The sequence below is a fragment of the Typha angustifolia genome, chromosome 8 (genome assembly GCF_048772165.1).
Source record: "Typha angustifolia cultivar Huaian chromosome 8, ASM4877216v1, whole genome shotgun sequence".
NCBI classification, from domain to species: domain Eukaryota; kingdom Viridiplantae; phylum Streptophyta; class Magnoliopsida; order Poales; family Typhaceae; genus Typha; species Typha angustifolia.
The window spans coordinates 15,924,471-15,945,810 of NC_133246.1; the positions used below are offsets into that span (position 1 = coordinate 15,924,471).

At 35.8% G+C, this 21,340-nt stretch overlaps 2 protein-coding genes across 2 annotated transcripts; both read right to left on the reverse strand.

Annotated features, from left to right (window-relative positions):
* Window positions 1-242: 242 nt before the first annotated feature.
* LOC140765997 (probable galacturonosyltransferase 7) lies at window positions 243-7,146 on the reverse strand. Its single transcript, XM_073105365.1, has 10 exons — window positions 6,747-7,146; window positions 6,341-6,369; window positions 6,185-6,241; window positions 6,023-6,085; window positions 5,245-5,344; window positions 3,751-3,806; window positions 3,264-3,559; window positions 2,427-2,784; window positions 1,802-2,344; window positions 243-1,089 (listed from the first exon to the last, which is right to left on the reverse strand). The coding sequence occupies exons 1-10, from the start codon at window positions 6,865-6,867 to the stop codon at window positions 808-810; spliced, it is 1,905 nt and encodes a 634-aa protein (XP_072961466.1). The 5' UTR covers window positions 6,868-7,146; the 3' UTR covers window positions 243-807.
* Window positions 7,147-9,143: 1,997 nt separating this feature from the next.
* On the reverse strand, window positions 9,144-20,360 carry LOC140765764 (uncharacterized). Its single transcript, XM_073104988.1, has 15 exons — window positions 20,051-20,360; window positions 18,857-18,984; window positions 18,490-18,622; window positions 17,744-17,900; window positions 17,544-17,622; window positions 16,864-16,904; window positions 16,062-16,178; window positions 15,835-15,915; window positions 14,750-14,812; window positions 14,539-14,590; window positions 14,040-14,114; window positions 11,055-11,102; window positions 10,846-10,881; window positions 10,668-10,742; window positions 9,144-9,614 (listed from the first exon to the last, which is right to left on the reverse strand). Exons 1-15 carry the CDS (start codon window positions 20,211-20,213, stop codon window positions 9,546-9,548), a joined length of 1,317 nt encoding a protein of 438 aa, XP_072961089.1. The 5' UTR covers window positions 20,214-20,360; the 3' UTR covers window positions 9,144-9,545.
* Window positions 20,361-21,340: the final 980 nt, after the last annotated feature.

Genomic DNA, 21,340 nt, shown 5'->3' on the forward strand with positions numbered 1-21,340 from the left:
ACCTAGAGTGTTATTTATATACAGTACATGCAAACTTGACTGCAACTCAAATTACAGCTTCACATTGGAAAGAGAAGCAAGGGTCATAAACATAAGAAATAATGCGCTCAGACGGATCATCATGGGTTCACAATAATTATCAGAGATTTGATAAATAATGAAAATTGAACAGCACTGCTGTTCATAAGAAAATGGGAAGATAAAATAATATAACCATGAAAGAAGACTACAAATAATGCAAATTACTATCAACACCGTATTGCTGAACAATCTCACCTATTTTGGAGATGAGACTTTGCTTAATTATGATTTCATTAATAATCAAAATGCAATGAAGAATTTAACAATCTGGAAAGATAACTCCCTAAACCCTTATTAAAAGAACAAAATAATAAGGGTTAAACAACAAATGGAAAATTAACCTGCATTAATAAGATAGAATGCGCCAACTTGATAATGGTCATTGGCTCAAGAAATGATGGTGACCTACTACAAATGCTCAATTTTACAACTGACCTCCAACCTCTAACCACAGAAAACATTACTGAACATGTCCTCGAGTCCAACGAATGTGTTTCTCTGAATATTCAGCTCTGTCAGAATTAAGTTATTCCATAGTGATCTTTTTTTTTTTCCTTCTTTGCTGAAGCAGCTGAAGAACCCTGCATTTCTTCATACTATATCATATAGCTGTCCTCGAGGAGCTAAATGTGTTGAACCAGCATCAGGCAAAATGTAAGCCAACATATTTACCAATCTTGCTTTATATAAAATCTTCAAATCCCTAGAAATCATGCTGCCATTAAGCTATGGATGTACATTGCAATCGTCCATAAATCGCTCTTCTCGTGTAAGGAATTTCTTCCAGTACTTCTTGTATTCTGGTATACCTAATTCAAGCCAAGGCTTCATGTTGCCATTATAATGCAATGATAGAGCACCCTTCATGGCATCCTCTCTAATTTCATAATTATAGCCAAGCCCTGATAGTGTCCACCTATCATCCAAGGGATAGATAAGATTTTGAAATAAAAGCAAGCTTATGGGCAAGGCTGATTCTCTCAAGGATGCCTCACCACTAATCTTGAACTGCAATGCAGCAGAAAGAGTTAAGCGAACATCAGAACTAGGACAAATACAAAGTAAAATTTATGTGCATTCTTCAACAGATAAATAAAAATATAGTAGATTCCTTTTATACGATAAACTACTACATCTTATTTCTCCATGAAAATAGTATAAGTTGTCAGAAGTACTAAAATATTCAGAAAAAGGGACCTAAAAGTTCAAGGATATACTTGAGAATGGGGAAAGAGTTATAACAATTTTCCTCATCAATAGAGAGTAATACTGGATACAAGAAAATGACCTTTTTGGTGAAAAACTAACAACATAACCAAGTCCATGAATATGTTACTTTTGATGCCTTTAACAGGAAAGGGAAAGACTGTTTCTAGGTTGAATACTTGATCCGCAGAGGTCAGATTATAAGGTAATATAATAGCACAGACTATGCCAATTGGATCTTAAAATTTTGTGGAATGCTAACATCATCTAGTCATAGATTCATTGCAATATGAAGGAAACTACCTTTTCCTCTTCCCACCCTTCATGTCATCTTCTATTGTGCAAAGCTAACAGTAGAGGATGCAAGTATCTTTAAAGAGACAGATTGTTGAAATTTTGAGTGATGGCATGGACCTAATTTCTTCCTCATTTACGACTGGTTAATTCATTTTTTTTCCAACTACGATAGAGAGCGAAATAAAAAACAATGCCTTGAAAGAAGATAATTACTGACCTGTTGGAGGAGTTTCAAATATTTCCCTGTAATATTATGCTCCCTCCACTTCTCGAAATTAACAATATTCAGTCCAGACATCCAGGCACAAGATTTAGCATCATAGAAATTTTTGCCCAGATACATTCTTAGCTGGTCCAATTTCACCCCACAAAACTTAACAGCACCATTCACCTTTTCTCCTAAATCAAGGTTCCACAACGTAGATAAATCATTTTGGACAACCACATCATCATCTAATATGACCACCCTCCTCAGCTTCTTAAATATTTCCGGAAGAAGGAAATGTGAGTGACTGAAAATGGATAAGTATTCTATTCTCATCTTTGTAGCGGGTAGGTCAATGTTACGAATGGAAATACGGAACTCCTCAGACACATAAAGGTGCCGCAGGCCTATATTATGGAAATCCTTCAACATAAGTTCTTCAAAATTCATGACGCGAATAGCTGCTTCCTTGTAAGAATTTCTCTCAAACCAAAGTTTCATAGCGTAGTAATTTTGTTCATCTGTTAGCAGATGAAAAACAATATTTCCTGTTACCTATCCAATGATGAAAGAGAATTATCAGCTGTACTATGAAACAACATGGTGGTAAAAGATATTCGAAATGCTACCTACATACCTCAGAGTTCATCACAGTTGAATTGATGACAACAGAAGCTGCAAGTATGTTCCTAGAAAATATAATATAGTGCCTATATTTAGGGTTGTCAAATTTGAAAGCATGTGAGTGCTCCAAAGCGAATGGTTGGGATTTAAAATATTCTACTGTCAGTCTCATAGACAGACAATGGAGACTTTTGGGCATTGTCTGAACACCAAGGTGGTATAGGAATGCACTCTGCTTCATGTGAAAATGAGCTTCATCCTCAGAGAGGTCAAGTATCTGCCTGAGTTTCTTGTCAACATTATTACAATCTACAGTGCATGATTTGGATCTTGCAGTTACCAGATCCATTCTCTTTATCTTCTCTCCGATACTGAAATAAGATCAAAAGTGCCATTAGTTTTCTAGAGAGGCAACTTATGGAATAAAACAAATTTTTTTTCTAATACTAAGGATATTTAATTGGTTTTTTCTATAAACCTACAAAGTGCTAGTTAAATCCATGGCTGAGAGCAACAAGTTTCAAAACATTTTTTATCTAAAGAATTTCAAAATACAGTAGATAGATAGACTATACAAAATAAATAATTAACTGCTTGCCTTATTTACAGAATATCAAGAGGATAAAAGGTATGAAAATTTTAAAATGATTACACTAAGAGAAAAGGCTTAAGAGAAAACAGTATTCTCTTCTAGTTAGTAATTAAAAGAAACTTCACAAATAAAGAATTAAGATGATAAATAATAGTTTGGCTATGTAATTGAATTATCTGTTATGAGGCTTTGATTATATGGACTAAGAGCATAAAAATAATAGTATAACAGTTAACAAAATTCAACTTTTGGGCTTACAGAGGTGGAAGATCAGCATCTACTACAGCTTCACTAAGTACCCTTTCATGTTCTTGAATACTTTGCTTCAGTTCACGAGACAACATTTCTTGTCCAGCGAGTTTTGCGATGCTTGGATAGTAAGCTCTAGCAACAAATACTTGATCTTTGAGCCTTTTCACAATAGAATCCTTCATAACTTCTTTGTGTTCTATGGACCAGAGGCAATAACTCCCAAATTCAAGTTGACAATACTTTTCAGTGTCATCGCCATTGAATCCTTTGGCAGTCCTTTTCTTGTTATTCTTCTGACCGTTCTGAAAGAAATATGACATATTAAGCTTTGTAGTTTGTAGCAATCGTAGAAGTTAAAAGGCTTTGGAACATAAATCTTTTCAGACTTGAGAAAAACTAATATGAATCAGTAGTCAACTAAACAGATTCAGTTCATCAACTTAAATCAAAAGCTAATAGCGTGCAGTTGCTAACACACCACAAGGAGTCTTACATTTGCATGCAAATCATTGACAGCTTTTGGTGTAGCAATATGTGGTGTAGGAGGAACTGCATGAATAAACAAAGTATAACAGTCAATATTTGAAGAGAATTTCGAGAAATGAAGCACAAAATAAAAAGTTGAAAACACGCTGAATAATGCACATACTATTTGATAGCCATGCAGCCCAAATTGGTATCATTTTCACATGAAATAATATGAGGTCAGCCTAGGAAATATAGATACTTTTGTACTCTTCTTGTATCCATATAGGATACTGAATTGGATACAATAGTCATCGGATGCTTCCAGATATGTACTGAATACTTCTTTACTGTATCCAAATTTAAAAAAATAAAATTAGTATTGTGGATAGTTCTCAGATACTCTTAGATACTTCTTGGATATTTCCAAGTTTCCTATCAATAGAAGCCAAACCGAAGGAGACTACACCTTTCATTTCTCATTAGATCTAGAAGGTTTTTTAATGAAAAAATTGAGTCTGCTTGTTTATTTATAATGTATATTAAGAAATTATGTTACAATGGCCAATTTCTTTTGATTTATAGATTGAATTGCTTGTTTTTCTTACATTTAAGTTAATAATATACTATGTAATACTATTTTTTATTACAAATGGTAGTTCTTTTAATAAATTAGTTGAAAATATCCTAATATAAACTATCGTACACAAAAATAATATAGAATTCCTCAATTGAGAAAATGAAAATAATAAAGTTCACTAATATATATATATATATATATATATATATATATGAGCTACGTATGGAATACATATCTTAGCCATATCGTATCCTTATTTTTTAAGATTTGCTATATCGGCATATCTTCATCGTATCTGTATGTGTTTTACAGAGGTCTATTAAACTAGATAAACTAATTATATGGTATGCTGATAACCTAAAGATTGCAGGGTCTAATCCAGACTATTGACTGTTTTGAACAGATTGGATCATACTGCTTGTAAATGGTACTGGACATGTTAAGCCTCCAAAATTTCCCCATATATTCTAGTACCAACAAAATAGAACTTCAAGTATATCAGCACGTTAACGATGGCAGTAGTGAATAGAGAACTTACATAGTGTATATATCTATTTATGTTCCTTCTTTTTCCTTAAATAATGTATGTCACTCATATATAACAACTAATCAAATAGAGAGCTTCTTATACTAATTGTCTCATTCACATTATTAGTGCAAAAAATGCATGAGATCTATATCTCAGATAGTTTGTAGCCTTTATTGCAAGACACTTTATAGTTACCCAAAACTAAGAAGAAGATATTACAAGTTTCTATAATTCAACATATGATGTACTTCATTTTTTTTTTTTGTTCTGTAAATTTTCTCATTTCTCTGAATTTAGCATAAGTAAAAGGGCTAGTCCTTGTATGCCCAAATCAGCTCAACATTGATCATAGTAACTTTGGTTAAAACCCCCAAGACCCTGAAAGAAAATATAATATTACCAATCGTATGTACCTTGTGGTTTTGAGGTAGGCATCACATCCTTTCCTGTTTCGTTACCACTTCTCTTATGCAAGCTGCCATCAGATTGGAACACATTGTTCTCCTTGAAATCCTGTCCAAAAGAAAATCACAGATATTTCAAGAAACTAATAATCCTACTCTCTAAAACCAATATGACATTATACTTCCTCCATTTCAAGAAGCATTTCATCCAATAAAGTATGAAGCATGGATATGGATATGACACAGTATGGATATGTGGATATGGCAAATCTTAAAAAATAAAAATACGATATGCCAAGGATATATGGAGTGTGTGTATATATATATACATATCTATGTCATACTAAAACAATTTGTTAAAACATCTATGTCACCTCTTGTTGGTACCATCTTGACGTAATAAAAATCCATGTCTTCAGTCTCCACATGAATTATCTACAAGATTTTGACTACAGCAAACTTAACAAAACAAGATAACAGGACAAACATCAAATAGTAGGCTTCCATATTTAGATGCAATTCAAGGGCAATATCAAACCTAAAAGCATTTCATCGAGTCTACTCAAAGGAAAATCTATATTCAACATAACACTTGGCTCCAAATACCTTATTGCAAGTTCTCAACAACAAAAGCCTTAAGATGGCAGTTAAAGTAACCATGATGCCTTTCTTAAAATGCATTTTCAAAAACATTTTAGCTACAGAAAACTAGCAAAATAAGAAAACAAGAGGAATATCATTACTAGGCTTCCATGTTCGGCATTTAAACTGAAGGGCAAGTGTGAACCTTCGATAAAGTCGGTACTATTTTTGTCCTCGTCTTGTTCTCGTCACCACTAGGCTGCCGAGCCTGCCATGAAACAAAGAAAAATATCAAGAAGGTCGCTTATAATATGTTTGTCATCCAACCAGTACCCAGTATGTTACAAAGGAAGAGCAATAAAATAACCTCCGGCTGCGAGTCCTTAACATCTTCCAGGCGACCAAAAGACTGAAAGCCAAAATCCTGGACATTGACAACCCGTTGAACCAGTAGTCACCAAAACAAAAGTCATAAAAGGAACAACAATCAATCCATCACACTTCACTCTCAATATATCTTTACCTTCTGTGGACGTTCATCCGTCACATACCCTGCACAAGAATAACAAAATCATCAGTCACCAGTGCGAAACGTGAGAAATTACCAAACAAAATGAAAATCCATCACAAATTCTCTAATGCAACGAAAATCAAATCAAGAAACGCCGCAATGAATTAATAACAAATGACCGCCGAATTTCCCAATCCGTCGAAACAATCTTTTCACATTTATAAAACCTCAGAAAACAAAGGATTACTAGGGTTTGGTGAGCAAGATCCGATCGGCAATGCCGATTAAGATTCGAGCATATACTCGAATCCTTCAAACCGATTCAAGAATGCCGCGGGAGGACGGCTCCGGACACGGATCCGAGCAAACTTTAGACTCAAGAAACGCAACAAAGATTGGAGGGATCTACGCATCGCACCGGCAGGGAAGCGACCAAAGAGGAAGGCGAAAGGGACGAGAAGCGAGCAGAAAACGAGGACGAGCACCGCCACCGAAGGGCCCCTCCACCTTCGCTTCGCCGGTGGCGCCGAACCCTTCATCTCTTCTTCCTTACCAGAACCCGTACACCGAATCCGTCATTGCCGTCGTCTCCTCCTCCTCCTCCTCCTCCTCCAAACAAACCCTTCTCCTCCGCCCTAATGCGAAGTTATCTCTCCAAGAATTAGGTTTTTGTTTTATTTCAAGAATCTTCTCCTTTTCTTTTTTCTTTATTCTCTCGATCTCGAAGAAACGGGAAGGGAGGGAAAAGAAAGGGATAGAGATAGAGAAAGAGAAAGAGAGAGAGAGAGAGAGAGTATAGGCGAGGTGAAGGGAAGACAGCGATCTCGTCTCGTTGATAGCTTCAAAACGCGAGGGCATTTTAAACCCGCTACAAATTGTTAGTTACTAAATCGGATCCACTTAACTGCTTCCAGCTCTATTAACAAGATCTAATGGCGGTGATGATTCGGATCTAACCCGGATCCCACTCCTTCCTAATTCAAATTAATCCACTACCAATTATCTCCTAATGACTAATATATCCTCCCAATTTCATCAAAATCACTATTATGTCCCTAGAATTTCTGTAGCTTACTAATACAAAGTAACAATATAAAGAGTAGAGTTATTTTTCATTCAAACTAATAATAAAATTAAAAATAAACATATAAAATTTTGACTAATTAAGCTTTATTAACATATTGGCTGGGACCCAATAGTTAGGTGGCATACGTAATGGTACTCACACACCACTAGCGATATCATATGCATACTTAGCTTTAGGTAAAGGAGCTTCGCAAAGTGCGGCTTGAGTTGGATGGAAATCATACCGATCTCCTTTCTTGCATTAAAACAGAGCATTTTTCCATCCGATTTAGCCTTAGAGTTGTAACGTATAATCTTTCGGAGAATATTCAATCTTACTACGCGATCCAAAAAAGAAAAAAAGGAAGGAGAAAAGAAGCCATGATATATTCCCCTTGTTTTCCTTTGTTTCCCGTCTAAGAAATCTCTAAAGAGAAAGCAATTGCCATGACAAAGACATCTAAAGATTTAACTACGTACTTAATTGTAAAGAAGGAGGCATATGATGATGTTTTTATATAAAGATTTTGGTGTGATACAACTGGACTGCTGCCCGCGTGGCCACCAGATCCGACCCGTTTACGAAGTCTGAATTCAAGTGGGTTCGGGTATAGTGTCAAATTGGACGTGAGATAAATAAGTATAATATGTTCGAATTAATATTAAAATTGAACTTTGAGCAAAGGCTGTCCTGCACTGTGCTAATTTGAGATGGTATTTGATTGCCAAAGGTCAAGTCTAATACTATTTGCCCACTCTCATTAGAAATTTTAGTGATGGGAAAAAAGAATAGGAAGATACCTTCGTGAGGAGGTTTTGAGAATGACTGCCACTGATCGTGCCCATGAATGACGGGGAGAGCAAGATGGGTAAATCAAGGGGTCAACAAAAAATTATAGGTTTTACTAGTTCTGAGAAGTAATTTTCAAAGCAAAATTTGAACGGATCATTCATAATCAAAGTGTATATATATATATATATATATAATTGGATGAGTGCGATTAATTTGTTGACACATATTTAATAGGGTTTTCCTAAGCGGCCGTTAGGTCTTATTTAGACAATGTACTTTAAGACACTTAATTATTATGAGTCTCTCTTAATATGTAAGAATCAATGTATATAGAAACAATAAACCGATAGTAGCCCTCCAGTCTTAGCACATGCATTCCAAAATTCAAGCAACTAACATAGCAGCAAAAGCCTCCACCAGAGACTTGATCACCAGTGGTTCATTTCCCTTTGGGAAAAATGTTCATAGTCCACCCTCCTATTGCTTCTCCAGTGCGAGGGATCCTGTGTACAGTGAGATCTCGTGAAAATCGTGCTTCCTCGGTTTACGGGGCTGCACGTGGGATTTGCACATCCACAAGCTTGGAACTTGAAACAGTGAAGCACCGAAGGCCTCAGGACTCGGTCAATGTTATAATTTTGAAGAGCCTCTATATTAGCACACAGTAGAACTGCATACAAGCTCGTTGATTTGTTCAAAGGGTATTATGATAGGCTTTATATGACAAATGCTTCTGGGTAACAGCTAATGGGTCATGTCATACCTTCTATTTACTTAATTTTCTACTCTTTTATTGCATGACTATGATGAGAGAGTCAAATTTCTTTAGGTTCAAATTGAGAAAGAATAAGTTGATAAAATATATCAAATGGAGACCTATATGTGCTTTTCTTAATAAAGTGAATCCATTTTCAAAATTACAGTCCAAGAGAACCAAAGTTAGATGTCATCAAGTCATGGGATAACACCACATCATCTACTTATTATAGTATCTAACAAAGTGGTGACATGAATAAGAGAAACGTAGTTAGTGACATATAGGCGGAACATCTGATCAGTAACTATAATTACTATATACATCCAAACAAAGCATTTCAGCTTAAGAGTAAAGGGGAGAATAATATCAAGGGCGGGCGTCATGTTACAACCAATTATCAATGCATCAGCAAGGGGCTAAAACTATATGTATACAAGGTTACATATCTTGCTAAAGTAGCAGAGACGATGTCTCATCTAACCCAGTGATCGATAATTCGAATAATTCGATCCAGGACAGTAAGCACAAAAGAATCGAGTTAAGATACATTTGATTGATCCGTGTGACCACCTCTTGACTACCTGGTATGAAGGTTTGCATCATCAGGATTCAGCAATCGCCGGCGGTGTTTCAGCTACAGGAGGTATAGCATCCACCTTGTAGCGCAGGCTCTGTGAAAAATGAAGAAACCAAAATGAAAATTACATCACATAATTCTACTAGGACAAACAAAAAAAGGGCTCCTGGTACCCACTTCCAGATATCCATCTTTCCACCATAGAGTCAAAGTATCAGTAGGATAGCAGCGCAGAGACATAATAGGGGTCAATATTTGCTTAAAGTCACTGTTTTCAGTTTCAGTCAAGGTGGAAGATCGGTCTGAAGCCGACCCTGAAACAGGTAAGCTCACCAATTTCAGACCAGTTCCGACTCTCAATTAATTTTGGCAGGTTCAGCAGAAAGTGTTGAAACAGAGAGCGAGTCTTTAATTTCAGGTCTGTCACAAATCTTATCTAAAACTAGCCTAAAAAAACTAATTAATAGTGTCTCAGCTCTCTCTCTCTCCACTCATTGATCTGCCCTCTCCCTCCTGCCACTCATAATTTCTAGCACAACCTACCATCACTGGTGTGTAGATCTTGGTAACCCAAGGAGTGTGCTGTGTAGCTTCTTTCTATATTTTCCTGAATTTCTCCTTCGATCTACCCCATTTATTTTCTATTTGTCAGAAGTATCTTTGTTTTATGTGGGCCTTGGTCGGTCTGATGTGTCATAATGTTCAGTTAGTAATGTAATTTTTCCTAACTACTATTTTCTAATCTTTTTCCTGCAATTCTTTTTCTAAACTTTTACAAAGCTTTCATTCATTTGAGTTTTTTACATGTTAAATGAAGACCAAGCCGGAACCGTGAGAACTGAAACAGGAAAAACGACCAACTATCAGAAGCCTTTTAGTCACTTATTATTTGACCCAAACCCAAACATGGAACCTTGATCTAGTTATCACTCAATAATAAGACCCTACCATGGATAAGAGCCTTGAGCTATGATTTTAATGTTTAAAGATCAAGATTCTTATATAAATGACCTAACAAATTTAAACTTTACAATTTTGTCAATTACAGGCCTTGATCTTCTTTTTCACAAATGCAACTTAACAGGACATATTACACCAGCAAAAGCTATGGAACAAAGAAGGGAGCTAAAAGCTAAAGCTATTTTACCTTTTTAAAAAATGCAGAATAAGAGTTGTCCCACACAAGTCTGTAGGATCCAGCCAAGATTGTGCAGAAATTCCCCTTTGAATGAATGCCAAGAACATTAAAATTATTCAAAGAGCAACAAAGGAGAATCAGTGAATGTAGCAGTAGCAGTAGCAGTAGCAATAGCAGCAGAACTCACCTGGTCAGATTCATATCGTTGATATGGCAAGATCAGCTGCAAGATAAACCTCCATAAGCAGGGCTAAGAGAAACCAAAATTAAAATATGCTATTCTACATGAAGAATATCATGAAAAGTTGTTTCCAAATTTAATAAAGTAAAAGAAGAAAAAAATCATTGCACTACTTTTAATAGCAATCACATAATTCTGATGGCAATGAAACTTACAGTTTTCTCTCCTGAAGGGCCAATATACTCCACATGGAAACCAATATCCTGTTCAAGTAAAATTATAATGTTACAGAATTGGTATCTTTTCCTTCAACATAAGAAGCAAAAAATTGTCTAAATAAAAGCAAATTGTCTAAGAAAAGTCTAGGTTTCAGTGTTTTAGAAAAATAAGAAATTCCAAAGTCAAGACACTACAGGATAGTGAGGTCCAAAACCAAGGATTCGAGTTTCGGCCGACCCCGAGTGGGATCGGCCGAAACGGATCGGGATCGGCTATCCCGATCCAGGCCGAAACCAAGCTGTCTGCTGACAGCAGTAGCTGTCAGCATCAGCTGCTGTTGACAGCAGCAGCTGACAACAGCGGCTGACAACTACTACTGTCAGCAGCAGCTAGAGAGAGAGAGGGAGAGAGAGGAAGGGAGAGAGAGAGAGAGAGAGAGGGAAAAAGCAAGAGAGAGAGAGAAAATGAAAGAGAGAGTGAGGGAGAAGGAAAGATTAAAAAAAAGGGTATGAGAGAGGAAAAAATGAAGAGAGAGTGAGAGAGGGAAAAAGCAAGAAAGAGAGAAAATGGAAGAGAGAGTGAGGGAGAAGGAAAGATTAAAAAAAAGGGTACGAGAGAGGAAAAAAGGAAGAGAGAGTGAGGGAGAGGGAAAGATTAAAAAAAAAGTTGAGAAAGAGAGAGAAAAAGATAAAAAAAAAGAATATGGGAGAAAATAAATACTTTAGACTAACAATTAGAGGGATAGAAAAGAAGAGAGGGAGAAAAAGAGATTTTTACTTTTTAGGCTTTATATGTGAGTAATTATTATTTCTTATTTTCTTATAATTTTTTCTAAATTTTTAAAAATTTCTCTAATATTTTTAAAAATATTTAGAATTTTATTTAATTAAAATAGTCCGATCCGATACAGGCGGCCGATACGGCCGCTACAGTCGTTACGTATCGTTTTTTCGGACGGCCGATCCCGATCCCGATACTGATTTTTGGAACCTTGTCCAAAACCTTTTCCCATTATACCAAAGATACATGGTGATTCAATCATATTCATTAACTCGAGAAGTTAGGGCACTTTCAATAGTCCATACTCAATTATCAAGATTTTGGATTAAATGGCTCAGCCAATACATGGCAAATGAGATGAAACATCTTAGGCACGAAGGCGTGCTGCCCATGCACTGCTCCATTTTCCAATGCGCGACACACTCAAAATATAGTTGAGATCATTGCTCAAAAGCTTTATCGTCACAACGATAGAATCACATTCTCCTAGTAGCCCATTGAGGTACTTGATCAACATACTAAATTTTTCAGTACCAGGGAAATTCATACCTAATTGACAACATATCCAAGAACTGATGCAAATAAAAAATAGATCTGCACAAAAATATTTTAAAATTCTTTGTGAATAGAAAACAAGGTTAATTACATCTACACCCCGAAACTATACGTGATTTTCCTATAGGTCTCTAAGCTATTTTTTGTTATAATGTCCCTCCTAAACTTTGGAATAATTTTAATGTCATCCTTCTATTAGTCTACCATTAGCTAAATTGGATGACTTAGCTTACATGACAGTTCTATAAGAGTACATTAAATAAAAATGACCTAGATGCCTTACTATTTTCTCTTATTCTCCTTCCATATCTCTATCTCCATCATGGTATCACCCCCTTTCTCATTTGCCACCACCTCCTCCACCACCATCACCTTCTCCCCATCGCCACCACCTCAGCATCACCCTCTTTTTGTCCGCCACGACCTCCTCCTCCACCTACTCCTCAACCACCACCTCCTCATCTGCCATCGCTGATGACATTCCTCCTTCGCAGTACTCCATGACAATGCACAAATAATACAGAGATACATTGAATCAGCGTACAAGGTGGGAAAAAAAGGGTGGTTGAGAACTAGGTATCCGTTTCTCTGTCGCCGCCCTCTCTAACTTATTCTTCTTCAAGTATCGTCGACTTATTCATCACCTTCATTGTGTACGCAGGCATGGCGATCCTCGTCGCGTAGTCGGCACAAATACACCATCCCGGTGTCTCCGCTCCTAGTACGGCACACCAACTTGAAAGTTCGTCAGGCTCAGCTCAACTAGATAGGCCCAAGCCTAGTCAGAGGAGCAATGCGGCCAAGAGGCGGTGCCTGTGGGCGAGGAGCAGTCAATGGAGAAGCTCGAGCGACAACGGTTGTCGTAGGCTTCTGATGCTGCTCATCGAGTTGTGGCTCGAGTTCACCATCTCCAAGCCCATCTCAATATTAGACTCGAGTAAGAAATCCAACATGTTGTAAGCTCCAGGATGAATTGACCTTGGCGAAGAGGATGGGGGCCTCCGTGGAAATCATGCGCACGTCCTCGTTGGCCTTCATGTTCTTCTTGATCCGCGTCGGCGTGCTCGATCTCCTGTTGTTGCTGATATTATCCTTCAGCAAAGAAGGGAAATTGCTGGATCGTCGAGTATACTGCTGGTGGTGGTGTCACAGAGTTGAAGATGGGTGAAGAGGTGGTATACTTATTATGGATATAAGAGTTATTAGGTATTTTCCGTCATTATCTTTAGTCGTTTCATTTAGATCCAAAATTTAGGGGGAATATTGTAACAAAAAATAATTTAGAGATCTATGTAAAAATCAGATATAGTTTAGGGGGTGTAAGTGTGATTAACCCTAGAAAAAATATGGAAGTTAACCCCCCGAGGAATAGCTAGTCATGTCAAACTAAAAGATCTGTTTCCTCATATATCTTTAACAAAGTTGATGTTTCTGATCTCATCAACGCACATAAAAGTGTTGGCCATAGAGTACTTCTGAGATAATAACATGAGGAGACTGTTCAAATTTGTTTTAACAACTACCAACAAATCACATAATAAGCCACATATGATAAGCATATAACTGATGTGCCTATGTACAAAATAAGCATTGCAAGAAGAATTAAGAATACATGGACAATTAAAGAACCTTCAGAAAGAGCATACCAGGCTAAGTGTCCCTTGTATCAAGGAGAAGTCCCAAGCAATATATGAATTTACAGATTCAACAGTTAAAACGACCTGAAAAGTATCGATTTCTTATGTGAGCAAATATCTATTCTAAAGTTCCAACATCTCATTCTTAAACTCTATTCCAAAGCACTGTAAGTGTCTCAGCCAAACAACAAATAGAAACAAGGAAAAGACATGTGTCTTTGAGGGCACACTATATAATTGTTTATTTCAAGACCAGCTGATATGTTAATAAGTACCTAAACAAATTTGGATTGCAAAAATTAAGATTTATGAATAAAAAATAAGCAATAACAAAATTCCTCTGATTCCAATTTCTCACATAAAATAAAGCAAATATATTTGAAATCTTGTGCTGTTTTTCAGACTCAAAGCACAATTTTCATGTTATTTGGTTAAGTAATAGAGACTCAAAATGGTAAAATTCTAATCAAACTTCACTATTAGATGAACTATGTTATCAGAAAAATACCTCATGCATTTTTCCAGCAGAAATTATTGTTTCTTTGTACTCGTCACTTTTCCTGCAAAGGAAAAAAAAAGTAAAGACAAATCATTAATCCAAAGATGGTAGTATCTGCTTGCATCCATCTTCTAAATATTTTGATTTTTTTTTTTCGGACCAGATTCCACATGAGGCAGTCTTTGGCCCTAAATGTTAATGGAATGAGGGAAGAACATGCCTTAATTCAGCACTACCAGCTTCTTCTGCGGATATAAAGAATGGAGAATTCACAAAGACTTCACTGCAGCAGATAAACTATAGTCAGAGAGATCCTCAAAGATCATAGAAATAAGTTGATGGATAATAGGAGTCTCTTGCCAAATAGACATTTAAGTTATAAAAGAAATAGTCACATTACTTAGATAAAGTTAATACACCAGCTAGAATAAGCTAAGCACAGTGACAATCTGTTGAGTCTGCATCAAATTTACATCTCATATACAATTTAAGAAACATAGAAGCAGCAAATTTCTGAGATTATGTATGAGAATTTGTTCATCGTATAATTCTCCATACTGTTGAAGAACCTTGGAGGGAAATTATGCAAATGTCAATGCTCAATTGCCTAATTGTGGTTCTTCGGGTCCAATTGCATCCAACAATGGATCTCTCTGTTCAATCAAAGTCAACTTTATTGTTTAGTTGGCTTAATCTGAGCAAACTTGTTCCTTTTTTGTTTTGGTTGAGTCAATTCTCAATCTTGGTAAATAAAGTTAGCCAATCGTTAGTTTGAGTTAACTAAACTTTCAAGGATGTCCACAGCAAGTCAAGTTATGTATCTGATCCTTGTTGGACTTAAAGTTCAGTCAGATTTGGACTAAAATCACAAGCTATCAAGCTGCTAACCAATCCTCATATTCCTCTAAAATCACATATGAGGTTACAGAAAGAAATAAATATTGGTGGATTATTCCTAAATGCTTTCAATGAAGATAGAAACTGCTAAAGCAACAGGAACAGTAAACAGCTTCCTGAAAATTGAAATATTAACTTCTCAATGTATTTACATAGCCTACAGAAAAAATCTAGTATTGCATTTTTTCCACAATATACTTAATGAGAGCTAATAGCTAAAGTGCTAAGCTATCTCCATAGATGATGGCCTAGAATGAACAATATAGACTTATAGATGTCAAGATAAAGGGAGACATTCAAACAAGCTTGCAAGCTCTATTAAATCTGAAAGGAATAGTGAATAACAGAAAAAAAAATTTAAAAAGGAGAAAATGTTTGACATAATCTTGAAAAAGTAATAATAGTTACCCTATGAATTTAGTAAATTTATCAAATTCTGCGGTGTAGACATTCACAGCTTGTTGTACAATAGATATTTTGTCCATCTCCCTGCAAAACATAACCATGAGAAAAAAAAAACCGGAGAATTCAAAGAACTAAAAGTGCAAAAGACTGACAAAAAAATGGCTAGAATACTAGGACGCATTGAAGTAAATTAGAAATATACAAGCTTTAAGCAAAGCAAGTTGCCCCACATTTTCCTCGACTCAGCACGCCTCCAGGAAAGAAGTAGAAACAATCGGATGGTAAGCACCATTTTACTCAGACTGTATAGAGATGGTCCGTAACGTTCTCTTTGTTCTTCCATGGGCCTGAAAATAAATTTTGACTTAAACGGATCACATACTAGACATGATCCAAAAGGATACTCAGCAGAAAAAGCTAAACCAAAATGTTGAGGAGAAATTTACACCTAAGGACACATTATCATACAGATCCTCTATTATTGATATCTGCTAAATTACTCTCTCATTATTGAGCTTATTATAATAATACAACCAGTTGGCAAAAACTTATTGAATCAGTCGCGATTGACAGAGATGAAGTGTTGCGTGACTGATTGGATGAAGGGTAGTCTAAGCTTGGGGAAGAGAGGACCCCAGTCGTTCAAAAGACGAAGTTTAGTCCAAGCAACCACAGCGGAGTGGAGCAGCCGTGACTGACAGAGAAACCTTTCTAGGAAAGTTCCACCAAATTTCAACTAACAAAAAAAAACCAAGTACTCCTAAAACAAATTTCATGCTTGAATATTCGACCTCTCTAACTTGATTTTCTAATTTATTAGAAAAAAAATTCTCCAAATGATTTGGATTTCTTATGGAAAGAAAATATTCTCCCAAATTGCCTCCTATTATTAAGAGGAGGAAGAATAAGGATTTACCTGGTGAGAGATATAGTTGAAGCACAGTAAATACTGAATATATGATTTTGGGGATTTAAATTATGCTAAGTGTAACTTTTCTTTCCTTTCATGTACAGAAGAGTAAAAAAAATTACCCTTGATCATCATTTATCTGTCGTATGAAATCTAATAAAACCTGCAGAAAAGGAATGAGGTAATTTAATTAGACTAGATAGAGTATATTGGCCACATATAAGTCTAACATGAATAAAAGCAACAATTCCTAATACTAACCAATAATAAAAGATATAAAACATTGAGATGTATACTTTGAATCTGGTAAACCTAGAGATGCACTAAATCATACTAAAAATTAAAGCATGCCACTTGCAAGCATATAAAAAGAGATTGCTGTTTGACATCGGCCTAGAATAGTCTTTATATAAGGTTGTGCCCAAATTACTATTTCAGTAAAATAATTTCCGTATGTTCACCTTGGTACCTGACTAATGCTTTCCTATTACATCTAGAGACAGTCAAAATTTTAAACATATATAAGAGGGGTGGCACACAATTGCCTGAGCTGAAATTTACATAGCCAATACTTTTGACACCATTTTTGAAAGTGTTATGCTTATCTAAGCTAGGTATTACTATAATCTTTTAGAATATCATAACTCTATCTGAGACACAAAGAGTCAAAGATTAATAACAGAAAAAGAAGTGCATGAGACAGTAATTTTTTGTTCCGTTCAACATAACAAGACAATACAAAAGCACCACAAAATAATAAAGGATGAGAAGATTAATAAGAAGCTTCCACCATCTAACATACCTGTGGTACTCCAACCAAGTACTTAACAAGTGTCTTATATACACCTGTTGCAGAACCTAGCTGTGCTAACTGTCTCCTTCTGGCAGATCAACATGCATACAAAAAGTACATAATTTAGATTTTCTGCGGTAACTTCATATACATAGCATGATGAACAATTTCCCATTACAAAAGAAAAGGAAAAAATAAAAGAAAAACACCTCTCCATTTGCTGCTTCCACAGCAAGGCATAACGATCACATATGCTTCCACCGGCATTAACTAAAGCATCAATCTCAGCTTGCCTATTTCTCTCTGACCGTTCTCGCTGTTGTCGGATTAAAGAACCTCGAAAATCTTGTGGCATGTATGTCATAACTGCAAATATATTTAGAGACTACCTGGTCAATTGTCGAGAAAGTATCTCAGCAATGGCCCAATGCACTAAGAGTATTTTCCTCGGTACCCATCAGTAGATATTTTTCACTCTAGGGCATTAAAGAAGAGTCGACGTGTAGTCCAGCTTTGGTGATTATTACCCAAATATGCATCGGTATCATATGGTTGCAAAAGAGAAAGCAAGAAAAGCATTATGATGGTTAAAAGGCCAAGGTATCATCTAAATCCAGACTCAAATTACATTGTCAAATGCCACATAACATATCAAATAGACATGGCAACAATCTGAGGGTAACATTAAGATCGGTGAAGTTCAACAGATAAACTCTGATGGAGCTGTGGTGTTCATTAAATGTTTTAAAAGCTTCCAAATAAGAATGTGTAAAAAAAAGTGGCTTTCCCAATTTAGTTATTTTAGTTGAAAGATGAGCACTGCTCCATGAGTCATCATAACATTAGATGGGGCTTAATATATATATATATCCTTCATCTAATCTATAATGACAACTCCTGATCTATCATGGTACTGTATAAATTGGAATATCATGAACAAATAGCGATAACAAACCTGTATTAAATATATTGTCAGCATTTCTTAACTGGAAATTTTCTAACTTCTTTAAAATGATTTTGAACTTTTCTTCAGCTTCATCAAGAACAGAAACTGTATCAATATCTTCAGGTGTGACCTTCTGTTGAAGCTGCAAGCATGCACACAAAAAGGCTAATTATTTGAGATTGCTCATGAGAAAAGATGTTCAGACTTTAAACTGTTAGGACCAGATTCTAGGTGGAAAGCAAACAGAGCTTTTAAGTAATGACTCAGAGCTACCAAAAGAAATGTCTTTATCAGACTACAGGAAGCCTCATTAGTTGTGTTCATGCTATGAAGATAAATCATATACTAAGCAATAGCTGAAAGAAGATATATGTACCACTCTTGGACGATGGGATTTGTCAAGCAAAAACAGGATTTCTTCGATCTGCTCCCTGTTTTTCCACAGGTTTTCATCAATTTTGTGTGCAGGTTCACTCTCTGCTTCATGTGCTAGTAGTTGTTCATCTTCACATTAGAAAAAATAATAATGTTATTATTTACAAATAAAAAAATGTTACACCTATCTTCTCTTTCATGTAATAACTCATCTTAAATTCTGAAAAATGTGATTTTGATAAACAACAAGATTCCAATAGAATTATAGAAAGAAAAAAAAATGAAAATTTAAAATTATTCCTACTTAAGAGAATTACAAATTGTCTTCTAACTGGGAAAAAATTAGGACACTAATAGAAGAAAAAAAAAACAGCAAAAATTCTCCATGTATGATACAACTTATTGGAACCATCATACCTTGTAAGTGAAAAACATTACAATAATATGCATAAGAATAATTAGCTAAGGTTCCATCACCCATTAAGAAAGAAATATACTTGAACAGAAAGAAACTAAGATAAGATGCTCTCTATCTATTTCAAGATTGCTTCGTGTCAGGGGTCAACTAGAATCAAACTCAAGATAAGATGCTCAATTTCAACATGCCCCTTCCCTTTACAAGTTAATTATGGCCTCTCCAACAGTGATCTTTATACAGTTCTCCGGTGGCAGATGTATGATCCAACAGTCTACTATTAATAGAAACAAAGACATCTGAATTAACATAAGCAAAGTATAAATATTGTAACTAATTCGTCTAATATCTCTGCCAAACAGCCCTAATAAACTATCTGTTCTCAGGAGGCAGGAGCAAACAAGTTCAAGTAATCTTCGCATACATTCAACAATGCTATTATTTTGTGTACATCCGGCAATATGATAGAAGCAACGGCAAAGAGAAACATTTTCAAACTTCACAATCAACAAATGAGATTTCCAATTTTACCAAATAAGAAAAGTGAAGAGTTACGTATTTCCCTCCAAAAGCCCCAATCTTTATAAATAACTACTACAAATCCACGATCACTGCACAATTAAGCACATCTTAGTCACCAAAGCCAGATTCTTAAATCATTAGCACGATAAGCAACGCCAAAACGACATGTTTTCATCAAATGACCGCCAACCAAGGTCCAGAACCCTAATATGACACTAGAAAGCGCAAAAATTTGATCAAAAGGAATCCAAGAATCACCAGGAGCAAGGGGAAACTCCCTCACGAGGTCATCAGAAAGCCTCTTAAGCTCTGCGGTGAGGCGAGAGACGTCATCTGTTAAAGGAGGAAGGGGGTAATTGTCGTAGTATCGAGCAAGAAAAGCCCTAGTGATCGGCACCAATCCATCCGTGGAAGAAGCCATTGACGATAAATACGAGATCTACGGAAGATGGCTCCGAATACGGACCGCGGAGTAATCGGCAGCGATCAGCGACGATAGTGGCAGGTATCGCCGGAATTAATTATTAACGCTCTTGAGACTCTTAGTTAATGCAGAGAGAGAGAGAGAGAGAGAGAGAGAGAGAGAGAGGAAAGGGGGAGAAGAAAGAAGAGGGAACGGTGGAACGGACAAAGCACGTGGGTTGCACGTGCCGGGATCGGACTATGTTTATTATTACCGGGGTGAGTCAGAAGAAGTCTTCACCGGCTTAGTAACGTGAGATGGTTGGTGAAGATAAGAGTTGACCGGAACTGTACAAGTCTGGGAGTTAAGCTGATTGGTGGTGATCGTACTTCAGTTAATAGCGGGTAGCGGTGGGAATATACGAGGTTTAAGTCCTATCACTTGTGGGGAATAATTTAAAATTAAAACTACTTATCTAAAAAAGCTTAAAAGGAAGAATATTTAAATTTTGAATTTAAAGTTTTGATGGTCATCAAATTCTTTGCACTGGGGAGTTAATTCTTAAATTCGTTTTGTTCCCAGATGCTGCTACTAACTTTTTGAATTTATTTCCTCACTACTCACAAGTATCAGCTATTCATAAATTAGTCCACTTTTATTCATGAATTATAATTAACCACTATTTTATCCTCTTATCTCTATATAAAAAGAAAAGATAAGATAAGATTCGGTCAACATGCACGAAGATTTATTTATGTGTTATTATGGCCGACAATTATTAGAATGGCACTAATAACTAATCTACTTTAAAGGTTAATTAGCTATAAACCTAGGATAGCTTTCGAAATATTTTTATCCCAAACTACAATTTTTATTTTGTAACTAGATTAAATTCTTTTAAGGGGAAAAATTAAATTAGAAGATTATACATTAAATCAATTTATAGTCAAGCAAGAAAAAAGAGGAAAAAATGGAAATAACTTGTGCTAAAATATCCAAAAGAGATGCTATCAAATTTGTTTACTTTGTTTACACCATGTTGTCCTCAATAATTCTCATTTCTTAAGCAACACTCATCATCATAAATTCCCAAAAATTTGCACAAAATTGTTGTATATTTGAGCATATATGCCCACTAACACGCT